General features: G+C 50.4%; 1 protein-coding gene across 1 annotated transcript in view; it reads right to left on the bottom strand.

Moving 5' to 3' along the window:
* The window catches only part of LOC306744535 (mannosyl-oligosaccharide 1,2-alpha-mannosidase IA), a gene marked incomplete at its 5' end in the record, with an annotated part of 167,552 nt that extends 152,768 nt beyond the window's left edge, over positions 1 to 14,784 (bottom strand). The window contains one exon of the mRNA XM_079227195.1: positions 14,227 to 14,784. Within this exon, the coding sequence (XP_079083321.1) occupies positions 14,227 to 14,784 (558 nt within the window). The remainder of the gene's footprint in view (positions 1 to 14,226) is intronic.
* Between the last annotated feature and the right edge of the window lie 896 nt (positions 14,785 to 15,680).

The raw sequence follows: 15,680 nt of genomic DNA, 5'->3' as shown, positions 1-15,680 counted from the left end.
TTCTGAGTAATAGAGCTGAAACAATTACGCAATTACTTGATTAGCCGATCAAGTAAGTAACCTAAAAGGATGCCTCCACTGGCTCTGGGAAAAGGTGATGGGAAAACATTTCTGACATTAAGCCTATTAATCACACATAATTGGCTAATTAAATCGAGAATACAAATTAGTAGATTTTTAAAAAGTAGCCTTCAGCCATTACACTGGAGTCAATGGTCAAATGTACTGTTGTGGTGACCCACATACGGACTGTGAGAGACATTCACCTAAGGGCTACTGTGCCTTTAAGAGCTGGTGGGGTTTCCGGGGGCGGGGTTGGTGTTGTTGTTTTTGGTTTCCGGGAAGCGTGGGGTTTTGCGCTGCCGCTCTAGTACTGTATTGTAGTATAGTACACAAGTATTGTACATTTGATGTGGAGAAAGAGTAAACTATCTCGACTGCAACTACGCCTACGGTCTCGCTGTTTCTCAACTCTACACTGGTGACCCTGAGAGTGAATACGGCATGTCCGACAACGAGAACGGCGCCGCCGCACCGACCGCCGGTGCTAACGACATGGCTAATGTCTACGCCGCTACCGTCAAGTTGCCGGACTTTTGGCAGCATAACCCACGGCCGTGGTTTCAGCACATAGAAGCCCAGTTCCAGCTCAGGGGAATAAGTCGGGATGCCACGAAATACTTCCACGTGGTGGCCGCTTTGGATGCTTCGACGACGGCACGAGCGATGATGCTGCTGGAGGCTCCACCGGCTGCCGGCAAGTACGAGGCACTGAAGACATTTCTGCTGAAGCTCTTCGAACTGTCTGAACTGGAGAAGGCGGACCGCCTGCTCTCCCTCAACGGCCTCGGCGACAGCAGGCCGTCGGAGATGATGGAGAAAATGCTAGCCGTGCTAGGATCGGCTGATCCCTCCTTCCTTTTCACGCACATTTTCCTGAGGCAGCTCCCAGTGCCTGTACGCACGGCACTGGCCAGTTCCCCCCTCGCCGCGTCCAAGGACTATCGCACTCTGGCTGCTGAAGCAGACCGGGTTTTTCTGGCCAACCGGCAGCAGTTTGTCCATGCCCTGCTACCCCACCAGGGCACCCCGCCCCCGCCCATGGAGAACTATTCAGACACTGCGGCTGCGGTGACGGCCCGCCGCCAACCCGACGATGGGCTCTGTTACTACCATGCTAGGTTTGGGGCCAAGGCCAAGCAGTGCCGTAGGCCGTGCAGTTTCAAGCCGCAGGGAAACGCCAGGGCCGGCGCTCGTTAGCGGCTATGGGCGCCGGCCGGGGCTGCAAGCTGTTATTCATCACTGACTCCTTGTCGGGTCGGCGGCTGCTGGTCGACTCGGGCGCACAACGCAGCATCCTGCCAGCTCAACCCGTGGACACCGTGGCCGGCGGACGCGGCCCCCGGATGGACGCCGCTAACGGCACGCCCATACGTACCTACGGCACCAGGCAAGTGGAGGTGTGTTTGGGCGGCCGCCGTTTCGGCTGGGACTTTGTTGTGGCTGCGGTATCCACGCCGCTCCTGGGCGCAGATTTCCTCTGTGCTTTCAGCCTGCTGGTGGACGTAAAGAACTGTCGCCTGATTGTATCTCGTATGATTGTCTCGTATCAACACCTGCTCGCCCAGTTCCCCGACCTCACCACACCCACGTTCTCGTCTGCGGTGGCTAAGCATGGCGTGGAGCACCATATCACCACTGTGGGTTCCCCGGTCTACGCCCGGGCCCGCCGCCTGGACTCAGCCAAGCTGGCAATCGCCAGGGAGGAGTTCTCGACCATGGAGCGCCTCGGCATTGTGCGCCGATCAAACAGTCCATGGGCGTCCCCCCTACACATGGTTACTAAGGCCAACGGGGGTTGGCGCCCGTGCGGCGATTTCCGTCGCCTTAACAATGCCACCGCTGCTGACCGGTACCCCGTCCCGCACATACAGGACTTCTCTGCCCACCTGGCAGGGGCCGTCGTCTTCTCCAAGGTGGACCTGGTGCGGGGATACCACCAGGTGCCGGTCCACCCACAGGATGTCCCAAAGACGGCCGTCATCACGCCCTTTGGGCTTTTTGAGTTTTTGCGTATGCCGTTTGGCCTCACGGGGGCGGCGCAGACGTTTCAGCGCCTGATGGACTCCGTTCTTCGGGACATGCCTTTTTTGTTTGTTTATTTAGACGACATTCTGGTGGCCAGTGCGTCCATGGAGGAGCACATGACTCACCTCCAGCAGCTGTTCGGCCGCCTCAGCGAACAGGGCCTCATCGTCAACCCAGCTAAGTGCCAGTTTGGCCTGTCGTCCATCACCTTCCTCGGCCACCACGTCACTCCGCGGGGAATCGTCCCCCTTCCCGCCAGGGTGGAGGCCGTCGCAGGTTTTCCTCGCCCCCGCACCGTACGGTCTCTGCAGGAGTTTCTGGGCATGGTGAACTTTTACAACCGTTTCCTTTCCCGTGCTGCCCACCTCATGCGCCCTATGTACGAAGCCCTGCGGGGAAAGCTGCCCAGGGATGTGTTGGACTGGTCCTCGGAGATGGACATAGCCTTCACTGCGGCCAAGGCCGCGCTGGCCGACGCTGCTCTGCTGGCGCACCCGTCTTCCGCTGCCCCCATTGCCCTCACCACGGACGCCTCTGACTACGCGGGGGGAGCGGTGTGCGAGCAGTGGGTGGGGGGCGCCTGGCAGCCGCTGGCGTTCTTCAGCAAACAGCTCCGGGAAAACGAGCGCAAGTACAGCACCTTTGACAGGGAACTGTTGGGACTTTTCCTTGCCACCAGACACTTCAGGTTCTTGTTGGAGGGCAGGCGTTTTACTGCGTTCGTGGATCACAGGCCCCTGACGTTCTCCATGGCCAAGGCCACGGAGCCGTGGTCGGGGCGTCAGCAACGTCAGCTCTCGGCGATTTCCGAGTTCACCACGGACATCCAGCACGTGTCGGGCAAGGACAACTTTGTCGCCGACTGCCTCTCTCGGGTGGTCGTCGGGTCCGTCCACTTGGGGCTCGACTACGCCGCTATGGCGGCGGACCAAGCCGCGGACTCAGACATTCAAGCCTTCCGGTCGGCTCCTACTGCGCTGCGGCTGGAGGACGTGGTGTTCGACACAGCAGACGCCACCCTCCTCTGCGACACCTCTACCGGTCAACCGCGCCCGCTGGTGCCTGCTGCCTGGCGGCGGCGGGTTTTCGACACCATCCACGGCCTTTCCCACCCTGGGGTGAAGGCCTCGGCTAAGCTAGTGGGCGTCAGGTTCGTTTGGCCTGGTCTCCGGAAGGACATTAGAGCCTGGGCTGGCTCTTGCGTCGCGTGCCAGCGTGCTAAGGTGCACCGCCATACAAAAGCCCCTTTGGCACCGTTTGTGGTGCCAGAGAGGCGCTTCGACCACGTGAATGTGGACCTGGTGGGCCCCCTGCCCCCCTCCCGCGGATGTACTTACCTTCTGACCATGGTGGACAGGACCACCAGGTGGCCGGAAGCTGTCCCCCTGTCCTCCACTACAGCTGCGGAGGTCGCCCGGGCATTCATCGGGTGCTGGGTGGCCCGATTTGGCACGCCGGGTGACATCACGAGCGACAGGGGCCCACAGTTCACCTCGGAGCTCTGGACTACAGTGGCTGAGCACCTGGGGGTGAAGATACACCGCACTACGGCGTACAATCCGCAGGCTAATGGGCTTTGTGAGAGGTTCCATCGTGACATGAAGGCCGCCCTTCGTGCCAGCCTTACGGGCGCCGACTGGATTGACCGCCTCCCGTGGGTCATGCTCGGTCTCCGCTCTGCCCCCAAGGAAGACCTCCAGGCCTCATCCGCCGAGCTGGTATACGGCCAGCCCCTGCGGGTCCCGGGGGAGTTTCTACCGGACGCGACTACACCCTGGTCCGCCTCCTCTCACCGAACTGTGTCCCGGGGCGTCGCCGACGCTTTCGTGCCTGTCCCGACGACTCGCCACTGCCTCCCCCAGTCCTATGTCCCCAGGGACCTGCCAGCGGCGAGGTATGTCTTCATCCGCCATGACGGCCATCGGTCTCCGCTGCAGCCCCCCTACGACGGCCCCTTCCGGGTCCTGGAAGCGGGCGCTAAGAACTTTGTTGTAGACAGGGGTGGCAGGCCGGAGAGAGTCACTATCGACCGTCTCAAGCCTGCTCATTTAGACGTTGATGAGCCCGTCCAGTTGGCCCTGCCCCCACGCCGGGGGCGCCCCCCTGTTTCAGCCCCGCACCCGGCCCCGGCCTCTGTCCCTGCCCCGGCCCCACTGGAGCCCCCTGCTGCGAAGCGCAGCCGTTTCGGCCGTTTGGTCCGCCCCCCGCCACGTTGACTTTGCCTTTTGGGGTCGGACTCTGTTCACTGACTTTCGTCTATTGCACTGTTGGTTGGGTGAATTCTGGGGGGGCCTGTGTGGTGACCCACATACGGACTGTGAGAGACATTCACCTAAGGGCTACTGTGCCTTTAAGAGCTGGTGGGGTTTCCGGGGGCGGGGTTGGTGTTGTTGTTTTTGGTTTCCGGGAAGCGTGGGGTTTTGCGCTGCCGCTCTAGTACTGTATTGTAGTATAGTACACAAGTATTGTACATTTGATGTGGAGAAAGAGTAAACTATCTCGACTGCAACTACGCCTACGGTCTCGCTGTTTCTCAACTCTACACTGTAAGCTTTTTTCTGATTTCTCAAATGCTGGGTGTAAAATACCTTTGAATATATTAAGATATGAATCATATCTGGCTTAAAAGAGGGGGACTCCCAGATGCTACTGCCCTAATTTAGACTCAAACCAGCCCAATATGACATCAGTATGTGCAAGCTGTAATTTCACTTACTTGTAGTACGTTAGTGAAACCAAAAGTCAATTTTTTCTTCTGAAACTTCTTCACACTAACTGCCGATGTATGAATCATAATGACCTGCGTGCACAAACCGAAAACTGTGGTTAGCTGAAACAACATATCTGGGGTTCTCCAAAAAAAACGTTAAAACCACAGTCACTTCTGAAACTGTACAGCGCCCAGTTCCTGTTGTTGAGACACACTGCATCACTAGCCTCTCTTCTCCAAATGAAAATACAAAAATACTTTCTGACGTAAAAGTAAAGCAGACAACAGATTATGTCAAGACATGTCTTAAACACAGGTTTTAGGATATTAAAGGTTTTAGAGAGGTTACATCCTCTAAAACAGACGCTCCTTTAAAAAACTACAAATATTAAAGATTTTAATGACAATGCGTGAAGGGTTTAGCTGTACTAAGCTATGGGGTGTTAAAGAAGCTCTTAAATGAGCACACTGTAACAGCTGCCACCCTGAATGTGTTTTAGTTTTTCTGGGGCGTTATTTTGCAGAGGGCTGACTTTGGTCAGGTCGAGACAAATATCCAGTAAATTTTGAAGTGTTTATTTATTGTAAAAGGGCACTGTATGTACCCATGTCTTCCATATCCCGCCCCGTCTGTCCAGTGCAACATGAGCCTGTCACCTACGCATCTCATTCAATTAATGATCAGCAGATTGCTTGTTCTCCCACACACACACACACAAACTCATTAGTAGATGATCAAAATCAGTTATTTGTTATTCCTTTGTCTTTCCCTACGTACCGTGGATGGTTGGAAATTGTAATTATATAGCTGGCCCATCATCCAACCGCGATGGAACCAAGAGAAATCCATATGGCTCTCTAATGAGCACTGAGCTAGGTTGCCGCCATTTGATTAGGGACTTAATTGTGATATAATGAACAAATACACCCAGCTCTGGCTAAAATGGTCTTGTAAGCATTCAGCTAATTAATGACCATTTGCCCAATGATGCTGATGAAGGGGAACGTCACCAGGGAGACACATTTCCCTCTCAGCCCACGGAAAACTAGACAGCGCTGTTTTGACCACGAAAACGGTCTGGTGAGCTTTTCCATACGCAGCCATTGTCCTCCCTCAGGGGTGAAAACCCGTTCTTGGCCAACAAAGGCCGCTACATAAAAGATGATGTCGTCTTCCGGGGGTCCGCCTAAATTGTAGGTCAAAAGCTTGACAGCATTATTCAGCCATCTTGAAAGTAGGCTGAAGTCATGTCACAACACAATAACAACCACGCGGACAGACCGATCCGCAAAGACAGCGGCCGGGCAGCTCACACTGGCTCTCTGGTGATGCAGAGGAGGGGATGGTTGGCGGAGCAGTGACAGTGAGCGGGCCCGGGGCCGCTCGTCTTCCAGACGCAGGGAGGAAGAGCGAGAGAGAGAGAGAGAGACCGGGACAAAGAGGAGGAAGAAGTAATAGACTGAGTAACAGAGACAGATTCGGTGACAGTTCCACAAAAAAAAAAGAAAAACCACAACTAGAACCAAACAAAGGACGAGCAAAGGTTGTAACGAGGAGGAAGACCAATGGGGACAAGCCAGGTCTCCTAGTCCCCTCTAATGTCTTGCCATTACCCTGTGAACACAGCCACGCATGTTTTCTGACCAATTAGGCAGGCATAAAGGCAGGGGGCTGTAACTCAGCTGGGGGCTCGGATACTCTGCTGGTTACATCTAGGCCTCTCTCTGTCCCTCCCTCTCTCTCCACTTCTTGCCTATTTGTTGAATCTGCTTGAGCAGCGAGGCCAAAGAGAGAAGGTGGGGGGAGGGAGCAAACAAGGCCATCCGTGGACCTTTCATCTTCTCCACTTTCTGTATCTGTAGTAAACACATTAACCCATGAAGTCAAATCGGGGCAAATGTTGGTACCTGAGAGCGCATCTGGAAGAGGGAGAGAGCATAAGCCGTGCAGGGAAAGAGCGAGCGCGAGACTACGTCACCCCTCAAGCTTGTTCAAGTCACAGTGAGTCAGACTCGGCAAAATGGCAAGCCGAAAGTGGCGGCATGTGTGGTTACGTGTTTCAAAACTGGATGGAGACCACACTCACTGAAAAATGTGTAATGGGAGATGGGTTTTGGAGTAGTGGAGGAGGAAAGGACTAGGTCGTAGTTTTATTATGTCGTGTGTATAATGTTTGACTGAAATTACATTTTTGGTATTACAGAGAGATCCAACAAAAGGGTACCGTTTGGGTATCTGTCACTAATTCCTGGTTCATATGTGGTATCCAACCCTGGACAGTCAGTCGCAAAGGCTGCTTCTCTCCCTCTCTTTTCTCTCTTGTTATAAAGCTAGTAATAAGAGCAGAGAAAGACTGTAGATGGTGAGAAGCATTAGCCCACTTTAATTCATCCCAAACAGTGATGAGCACACTAGAGGGAAAAAGTTGATGTAAAGACAAAAACTATGTAGAGTTTTTGGGAGATGTTGACCTTAACAAAAAGTCATCGACCAAGAGGGAACTCTGTGGAACTTGAGAAGATCCCATCAGGAATGAATGTGTGTGTTTCTTTTCCCAGTAATCACCGGCCTTCAGAAGCCAGGATTAAGGAGGTACAATGACCCCATTATGTCGGCTGTGCGGTTAACCCAAGATAAATGTGCCTCCAACAGACTTGTTGCAACATCACAGCAATGGAAGGACGGACTGACGGTGCAAAAAGAAAAAAATGAGGGTCTGGATGATGAAATCTGGAAAAAGCGGAAATAAAGTTTCAAGAAAAACACATGGCCGCTGCCAAGAGTGCTGCTCGCTCACAGCTCTGAGCTCTCCTCTGTTTGGAAAGGTGTTCAAAATGTGGGCAATTTCTGGTCCGGGACGCGACTCCAGCTTTTTTTTTTTACTGGCAAGTGACGCAACACCCCCGCACTATAGTAAACAGACAGCGAGGCCAGTAGTACAGCAAACAAACAGACTGGATCAGGCCTGATTTTAAAACCTCGCCAACATGGAAGAGCGGGAGCAAATAACAAGGGGGAGTTTCAGGCAGAAAAAAAAGGGGATTTTTTTTTTTTTTGCAACAAGGGAAAACATCTGCAAACTGTTGACTAGGCCACGTTGTCAGGAATAGCAACGATATACAAGCTTGGCTTTAAAACAGTCTTGCTCACACAAACGCACTGCACGGCGTATGTATTTAAACCCCACCGAAGAAGAACTTGACTGGCCTCTCCGGAGAGAAGGGCACTTAAGGCATTTTATTCGTTCAATATAGGATATGATCCTCCACTCTGACTGTGACCCACCAACACACACACGAAAAACAAAACAAAAAAATAGTACACACAAAATTAAACAAGCACGCTTGTACAAAAAGGCCCATGTGCATCTTAGAACGGGATTTCAAAGAGTCGTGTATCTGCAGCGGTATCTGCAGACACACAAGGACACACACGCCTCTTGAAGAGCATGCCTCAACAGACAGACTAACCCTCAAGCTAGTGCCCCTATCACAAAGGGAATGCAGGCAGAGAACTGCCGAGAGTGCAAAAAAGAAGGATGTTAACCAACATCTCCCCCCTTTTTAACTCACATCCTTCCTTTTCCTCCATTCCGTCTCACCCGATCACTTTCTTCCCGCAGTGATTGCATGGGGGGATGAAAGGACTGGTATTGTGCATCTTAATCAGCTTCTATCTTCTCTCTCAGCCCCCGTCTGACTGTTACCCTGTGAAACACAAGACTTCCTGGATGCAGCCGTGTTGACCTTCAGGGTTGTCTGTGCTAAATTGGTTTTAATTGTTATGTAATGCCCAAAGGGGACAGAACATGAGGGGTGACCATGAAGGAACCAATCAATATCGTCGGTGCCAGTGAACAAGATTCTCGTTGGTCAACACCAGGTCAGCATGTAGTCGCTAGTGTTGCAGCAGGATGTCCGACAGCGATGCAGCAACCCTCAAGCTTCTGATTTAAACAGAAAGCATCAAATTAAAGCCAAGTCAGTCTTTAAAAAAACATTTTTTATAATTTGTTGAAATTCTCATTTCATCCGATAGCAATCAATAAATAAAATGCTCTGAAAAAAAAAAAAGAATATCTGGAATGACAGATAAAGATTTGGAAAAGTCTTCCTAGATTCTCAAGATGCTCATAGCTTTCAGCTTTTTGGGTATAATTTGATCCATAAATTAGTGTTTTAACTGATCACCATGAACAGCATAAATGTTTCCAATGTGCCATAATAACATGTGTTCGTCGTCATTCTGGAGTATTTTGTTTTGATGACAACTGCAGAAACTAAAATGAGCAATCTCTTTCTCTTGAGACTGTATAATATATTGGGTTAATGGCAGGTATGTTATTATATTATTTACACAACAAACAATGTGTAAATCTTTTTTTTTTAAAAGACATACATTTTCTTGGCACTACAGAAGCTTCTGAGCACCGTTTAATTGAATGTCACACTTTTCTTTCTCTGAGTGTTTCAAAACTTATTTGCAGGCTGTGAAGCCTGCAGATAACAGGTCACTGTCTACTTGTATCCACCCACAATGTGATAGATGCAAGTATACTTACAGCACTTTGCACATTATGTAACATTGTTCTTTTTCAAGGTCACACCAAGTAGTCTTTTTGCATGCACGGTCCCCGTTGCATGCAATGAGTAGCTTAGCTCATTTTGATATGTTCTGCAGCGACAAATCCTCAGGTTTGCTTCCTAAATGAACATATGTTTGTTGATGGCTTCGCTGCAATGTTCTGAATAGTATCAAGAGTTCTGATATCACTAGGGTTAGTTTAAAACTAACAAGAAAAGTATGTTGCTCTTTCAAGGGGGTTACCATGAGTTAAATGTGAAAAGAGGGGAAGTAGCAGAAAGCAAGCTAAACTCATGGAGGATAACACGAGGACTGAATGCCGACAATGTAAGACTCAACTTATTCTTGTGCGGCAGTAAAAGGCCTGCGTCAACGCCTGGCAGCATTGACAGGTTGATAATATCCGTCTCAGCCGCCATTGACTTGCACACAATATATCAATATCCAGCGGGCACAGCTCACTCCTCCGCACAAACAGAGCAAAGACAACGATGGGCTCATACTCCACACACACACCAGCCGCTGACATTTGCACAGCATCCACAGAGGAGGGGAAAGCACAAATGTTCCGGCTCTGCAGGGGCGCTGGGAGAGAGTGCGTGAGCCCTTTTCTTAAGACGTTGTTCATCTTCCGTTTCTTTCTTCTCGCTCAGCAGGCGGCCATTTTCCTTGCTCGGACTGAAGGTTGTTTGGCACACCTGGCCCGTAGCTGGAGACAGCAAGGGAATGAGGGGTGGCGGGAGGTCAGAGCCGGCCAGGAGGCGCCGGCTTAACGGGAGCACTTTATTCAGACAGACACCCGGCTCACAGGTCATTACTGCTATAAGGGGATTTCAGGTCTGGGCTACAAGCTCATCTATTTCTGCAGCTTTGTGCGGGGTTTGTGTGTCCTTGTGTGTGTATAATGAAACAATTCAGTTATACAAAGGCTACATTGTTTGATATGTTCCACAGTTAATAGTACTCCTTGCATGCTTGTTACAGTTGTACCAACTTTGAGGATTGAACCTTTTTGTGCTTCTTAAACATCAATTATTTGTAATTTCCTTCATTAATTTCTCCAAGTTACTGCTTATTATTCTGTATTAAACACATGCATAGCCATCTGACCATTAAGTGGAATCGCTTTACAAACAGATGTACCTCATTTTATTCTTGTTAGTCTACACAGTGATGCAGGTGGGCTTCAGTACTGGATGGATGAACACGATGACAAGCCTTCCAACTGAAACTGTCAAACTCCAAATTTATCCCCAAGCACCACCTGATCATTGAGATAAGCCATTGCACAATTACAGTGAGCAGAGACACACCCACAGAACAAAGAAGCCCCGAAGACGTTTTATTGCTCCACTGGAGGAGGCTCGGCCACAACCGGCTGCAGTGTGTCTGTCCTCTCACTGCTGTACTCTCAGCTGTCAGCTTCATCCCCTGCCACCAACTCCTCGTATAATCAGTACTCCAAAAAGAACACAGTACCGAGTAGTATCGAGACTTCTGCAGTCAAACGATACCTGTATTCAAAGCTTTTTGGAACCCAAATCTAGAAAATAAGGAGCACTTGTGCAATTTTGCGCATAGCAAATCATGCTGCGGTGGCATTTTACGCAACTGAATGCTTCCATTCGCATGATGGGTATTACATTTTTTAAGAAGGGAAAAAAATAGCAAATATCACTTTCAGGGTACTGGTATCGTCATTTTTTTTAACAAAAACCTATCCCCATGCATCACGTTGGAGGCCACATTAGACACCTTATCCCAATCTCCCCAAGGAAAGGCCCTTGTTTGACTGCACTGGGATATCTCAGGTAAAAATACACCGTACAAGGTAAAAGAACAGACTCAGACTTTACAGAGACCCTCCTTTATTGCACACTTCTGTCTTGATGTATGTGATGTTGTGGAGACCGACAGAGGCGAGCGATGTGGAGGTTTCCGTCCTGGATTGGCACAGTGTAAACGGTAAAATAGTCAATGGACTCACGTTCATGTAGCGCGTTTATAGTCTTCCGGACACTCAAAGCGTTTCATGTCAACATTTTCCTTTAGTCACACGAAAACGTTCTTACACTGATGCCAAAGCCTGCCGTATAAGGAGCAACCTGCCCATCTGGATCTAAACTAATGCCCATGCTCACTCACACACAGCCTTCGAGAGCAGTTTCAGTATCTTCTGTCCCAAGGACACGTACACATGCTCACTGGAGGAGCCGGGATTCGGTACGCAGATCTTCCGATTAGAGGACAACCCACTCTACTTACTTCTGAGCCAACGCCGCCAGAGAGCCCCCCCTTAATTTGCCTGGATGTGCCACTTCTGCGCTTTGCATCGGGTGTTTTATTACTACACTCCTAAGTTGTAACCGGAGTGAATGCAATAGGCAAGAGCCAATGAGGCAGCAACACAGGCCACTCTTTGGGCCATGACATCACAGAATTACAGAACAGGAAGAGCTTTGAAAAGAGTCTTCTTATCTTCGTCCTGCTGAGGACTTGGTGGAAAATGTACTACCCACTAGCCAAGAGGTAAACAGCACCTTGGCTATTTTGGGCCGCCTTCAAATAATTTGTCTTTTGTGATCATCATGGTTTCATCGTCCCTTGTTTCACCCCCACTTGGCAGTGGGTGCACACACAGAGGAAGATGCTGGGGAGTCTGCGTTCTAGTTGTTGGCAGTTGAAAAAAAAAAAAACTATGCTCATTCACAGTTTGTGCATTGAGGCACTCAATGGGCTGGACCAGACCCTTTTCGTTGTCTTTGGAAGGGGGATACCCTCTCCCTGCATTCATTTACATAAAAAAAATGTAAAACAAAAAAAATGCTTGGACAGAGCTGCTCTGTCTGTACATCACAACACAAGCTGATAGTGACAACTAGGCATTCAGTTCTGTATGATAGTTCATGCTTCACAGAAATATACATCAGTACAAAATCAAAACATTTGTTTCTTTGTTACAATCTGTCCCTGGTTTTACATCTGTAAACCTGGACAAAGCACAGGCTCACTATGTGTCAGCCTGTGCTGGCAGCATGAATGTGAGCCTCCGGGAAAGAGAGAAGCCGTCTGGAACGCTGCCAGCAGGCTCGAGACAGTGGAAACTGAATCATCAACAACAGCGAACCACCCAAAAAAAAAAAAAAAAAGGAGTACTATCAGCTTTGAACATGCAATGAAAATGAGCAGGGCCTTCATTTAAAAATGTAAAAAAGGTCTTCGCGCAAAGAAACTGCAATTACAATTCTGGGAGACGGTGATTGGGAGAGAAGGGCGTGGTGGACAAATAACTTTTCCTATGACCCCTGCGGCCCAAGGAGAGAACTTTGCCAAGCTCAGCTGAACAGACTGTGCGAGAGCAAAGTCACACTGACATTCACTTGGGAGAGCATCAAAAGAGAGTGAGTCAGTGAGAGCTCGACGCGCGAGGGCAAACAACCCCCTCGGCCCTCGGACGCCTCGGTTATCATGCACCACATCACCTCTAGGTATGAAAGGCATGTGAGCAGCGCAGAGAGGGTGACAGCAGGCTAGAAGTGAGAGTGACAACGGGACTTATCAGTGTCACATGCCGAGGCTGAAACCCATCTGCACACGCTGGCCAATGGCCTCCCCGATGCGCTCTTCCCCTCCCTCCTCCCTCTCACAAGCCTCACTTGCCTTGAGTGGGTACAGATGTGTGATCCACAGACGCTGCCACTCTGGAGCCCTTATTGGACCCACAGGGCTCAACAAAGGCTGGCAAACAGCTTGAAGAGCTCCTGGCCAAAGTGTCACTGCACAATGTCACATCATTTGCAGGCCATTGTGTGTGTGCGAGGGGGATAGAGGTGCAACAGCTAAACACAGGACTTTTATATTTTTCCCCCCCATCATTCAGAATGACCTGAACGCTATGTAACGGCTCCCAACAGACAAGCATTGTCGGTCCGATAACGCTCTATGATTACGTGCACAAAGGCAAACAATCACAATGACTTCCGATGCGATTATTTTCCAACACAATGACGTTATAAGAAGAAAAACATGGCACATTCTGGCTTCTGTTTAGGAAAGAGCAGCATGTATTTTTGCAATGCCACAGTTCTCCCCTGTGGACAGACTATTTAAAAAAAAAGTTACTTCACGTTGTTTATTCTGAACAAAGTTTTCTTTCTACTATGATATTAGGCTTCATGTTATGGCGACTACAAACAGCAGAAACATCATTAAACTCATCTGTAGTTCCACTGTCACTGTTATCCATCTTCATCAATAGAAACTATCTACGGAAAGGCAAAAGACACTTGGTAAATTTGGACAACCGATATGATTGAGAGGGATATATTTCATCTGTTTGACAGGCGCTTGGCAAACAACTGTCCCACCGCTTCCCCCGAGAGATGGTCTGTACAGTCAGACAAGTACAGACAAATCAAATTCAACGACGGAAATATAATTACTTCTTTCAAACTGTGCATGCCTGTTATTTTGTTTTCGTTTCTTTATCTGAAGAAGGCAGACTGCCATTTATCTGTCATGTTTTGACAGCACAAACATGCTCCAATTCAACAGACCACAGGAACATTCAAAACAATTGCTTATAATGACTATTCTGTGGGGGACGTTGAGTGATGTCACGTGATCATGGATGGATTTAGCGTATATTCATATTGCACAACGTCCTGGATTCACCCCCAGAAGACGTCCCGTTGTTTTCCCCTCTTCAACCTCAACTTGAGACGACCACATATCTCACTACACCTCCACTCCACATCGATACCATGGAGGCTGCTGCATGGCAACTCTCTCCCCCCTGTGGAGACACTTCCGCCCGGACCCACCCTGAAGGCGTCACCCTTACCTCTTTGACTTTCTCGCGGCGCTCGTTGGTCTGGGGGTCAGTCGGCCGGCCGTTGTCTCGTCCCAGCGGGGGTTTGAGCAGACATCCTTTGAATTTGTCGTAACTGAAAGTATCCGAGTGGGCGCCGCGGTCGAAGGAGGTCGCCTTCGACGAGGCGGACTCCGTCCTGGACCTGGGCAGCGTGAAGTCCTCCTGCGCTCTCCCGCCGGCGAGCCGCGCCTCGGTCGCCTCGCGAGAGACGGTCGGCTTGCGGCTCAGGCTCTTCAGCCTGGTGCTGGTCTCCCCTTTGGCCGGGGTCATGCCCCGCGGGGGCTCCGGGTCCTTGGGGCGTTTTAAGTGTTCCCGGGCATCGTTCTCGGACCCGGAGCCCACGGTCACGGGCTGGGTCTCGGTCTTGGACAAAAAGATGCGCTTTAGTCGGACGGAGTCGGGCAAAAAGAAAAGGGCCCCGAAACAGAGCGTCACCAAACCGGAGAGGAAGAGCAGGAACACGAACTTCTGCGACAGGCGCAGACCCATACCCGACGCCGACACGCCGGGCAACTTTCGGAAAACCATCGAAACTTTTCCTTGAGACAATGTGCTTTACAGTATTTATTTTTTTTCGCCCCCTTTCTCTCCGACACCACGCAGTGGTGCTTGACAGTCTCTACTGAGCAGCCTCTCTGCCGCGTCGGGGCATGTGTTAAAAAAAAGAAAGAAAAAGAAGAAAAAAAAAATAGATATGCGTGATTTTAAAAACACACCCCCGTTGACACTTACAGAGTTGCATCCACTGCCTGCCAGAGCAGTTCTTATCTCGCTATCGATCGTATCTGCATACGCGAAGGTTAGGCCTGCCTACAATAACAATTTACCGACATTTGACAACACAGCTCCGGAGCTTTTGTGGGGAGGAGGAGGAGGAGGAGGAGGGGGTCTCATCCAGTTCGACATTTAACGCAAACACGGACATCGACAGGTTGAGGGGGTTTTGAGTTGATGTGAACCGTAAAGCAGCGCAGGGGCTGACGGCTGAGCTGTATTCAAGAAGAGCAGGAGAACTAAAACAGCACGCGCGCCAGGGGGGAGGAGTAGGGGTGCGCGCGAATAGATCACTTTTGGTCAGATATGATCAAACGTGCCGCGGTCGTCTTGTCGGCTCTGAGGACAAAGTTGCGTCCCGATGCATTATAATCCACGCCGTGCAGATCGTCAGTAACACACTGAACCTCCGCGGTGCGAAGCCTCCAGCGTGCAGCGGCGCATCTCGTTCCTCGTCTCCCGTTTTAAACCGACCCACGTTGCTGCATTACATCCCATCCCACCCGTCAAATCACGTTTAAAGATCGCCTTTGTGTTTGGCATCTACCCGGCGGACGGAAGCGCGTGTGTATTCATTTCGCCGATCTGTCAATCGCTCTCCTCCAGCAGCTTGCGTGTCTCCCCCACAAACACACGCACACACGCGCGCG

The sequence above is a fragment of the Taurulus bubalis genome, assembly GCF_910589615.1.
Source record: "Taurulus bubalis genome assembly, chromosome: 12".
Classification (NCBI taxonomy): domain Eukaryota; kingdom Metazoa; phylum Chordata; class Actinopteri; order Perciformes; family Cottidae; genus Taurulus; species Taurulus bubalis.
This window is presented reverse-complemented; position numbering and strand designations above follow the sequence as displayed.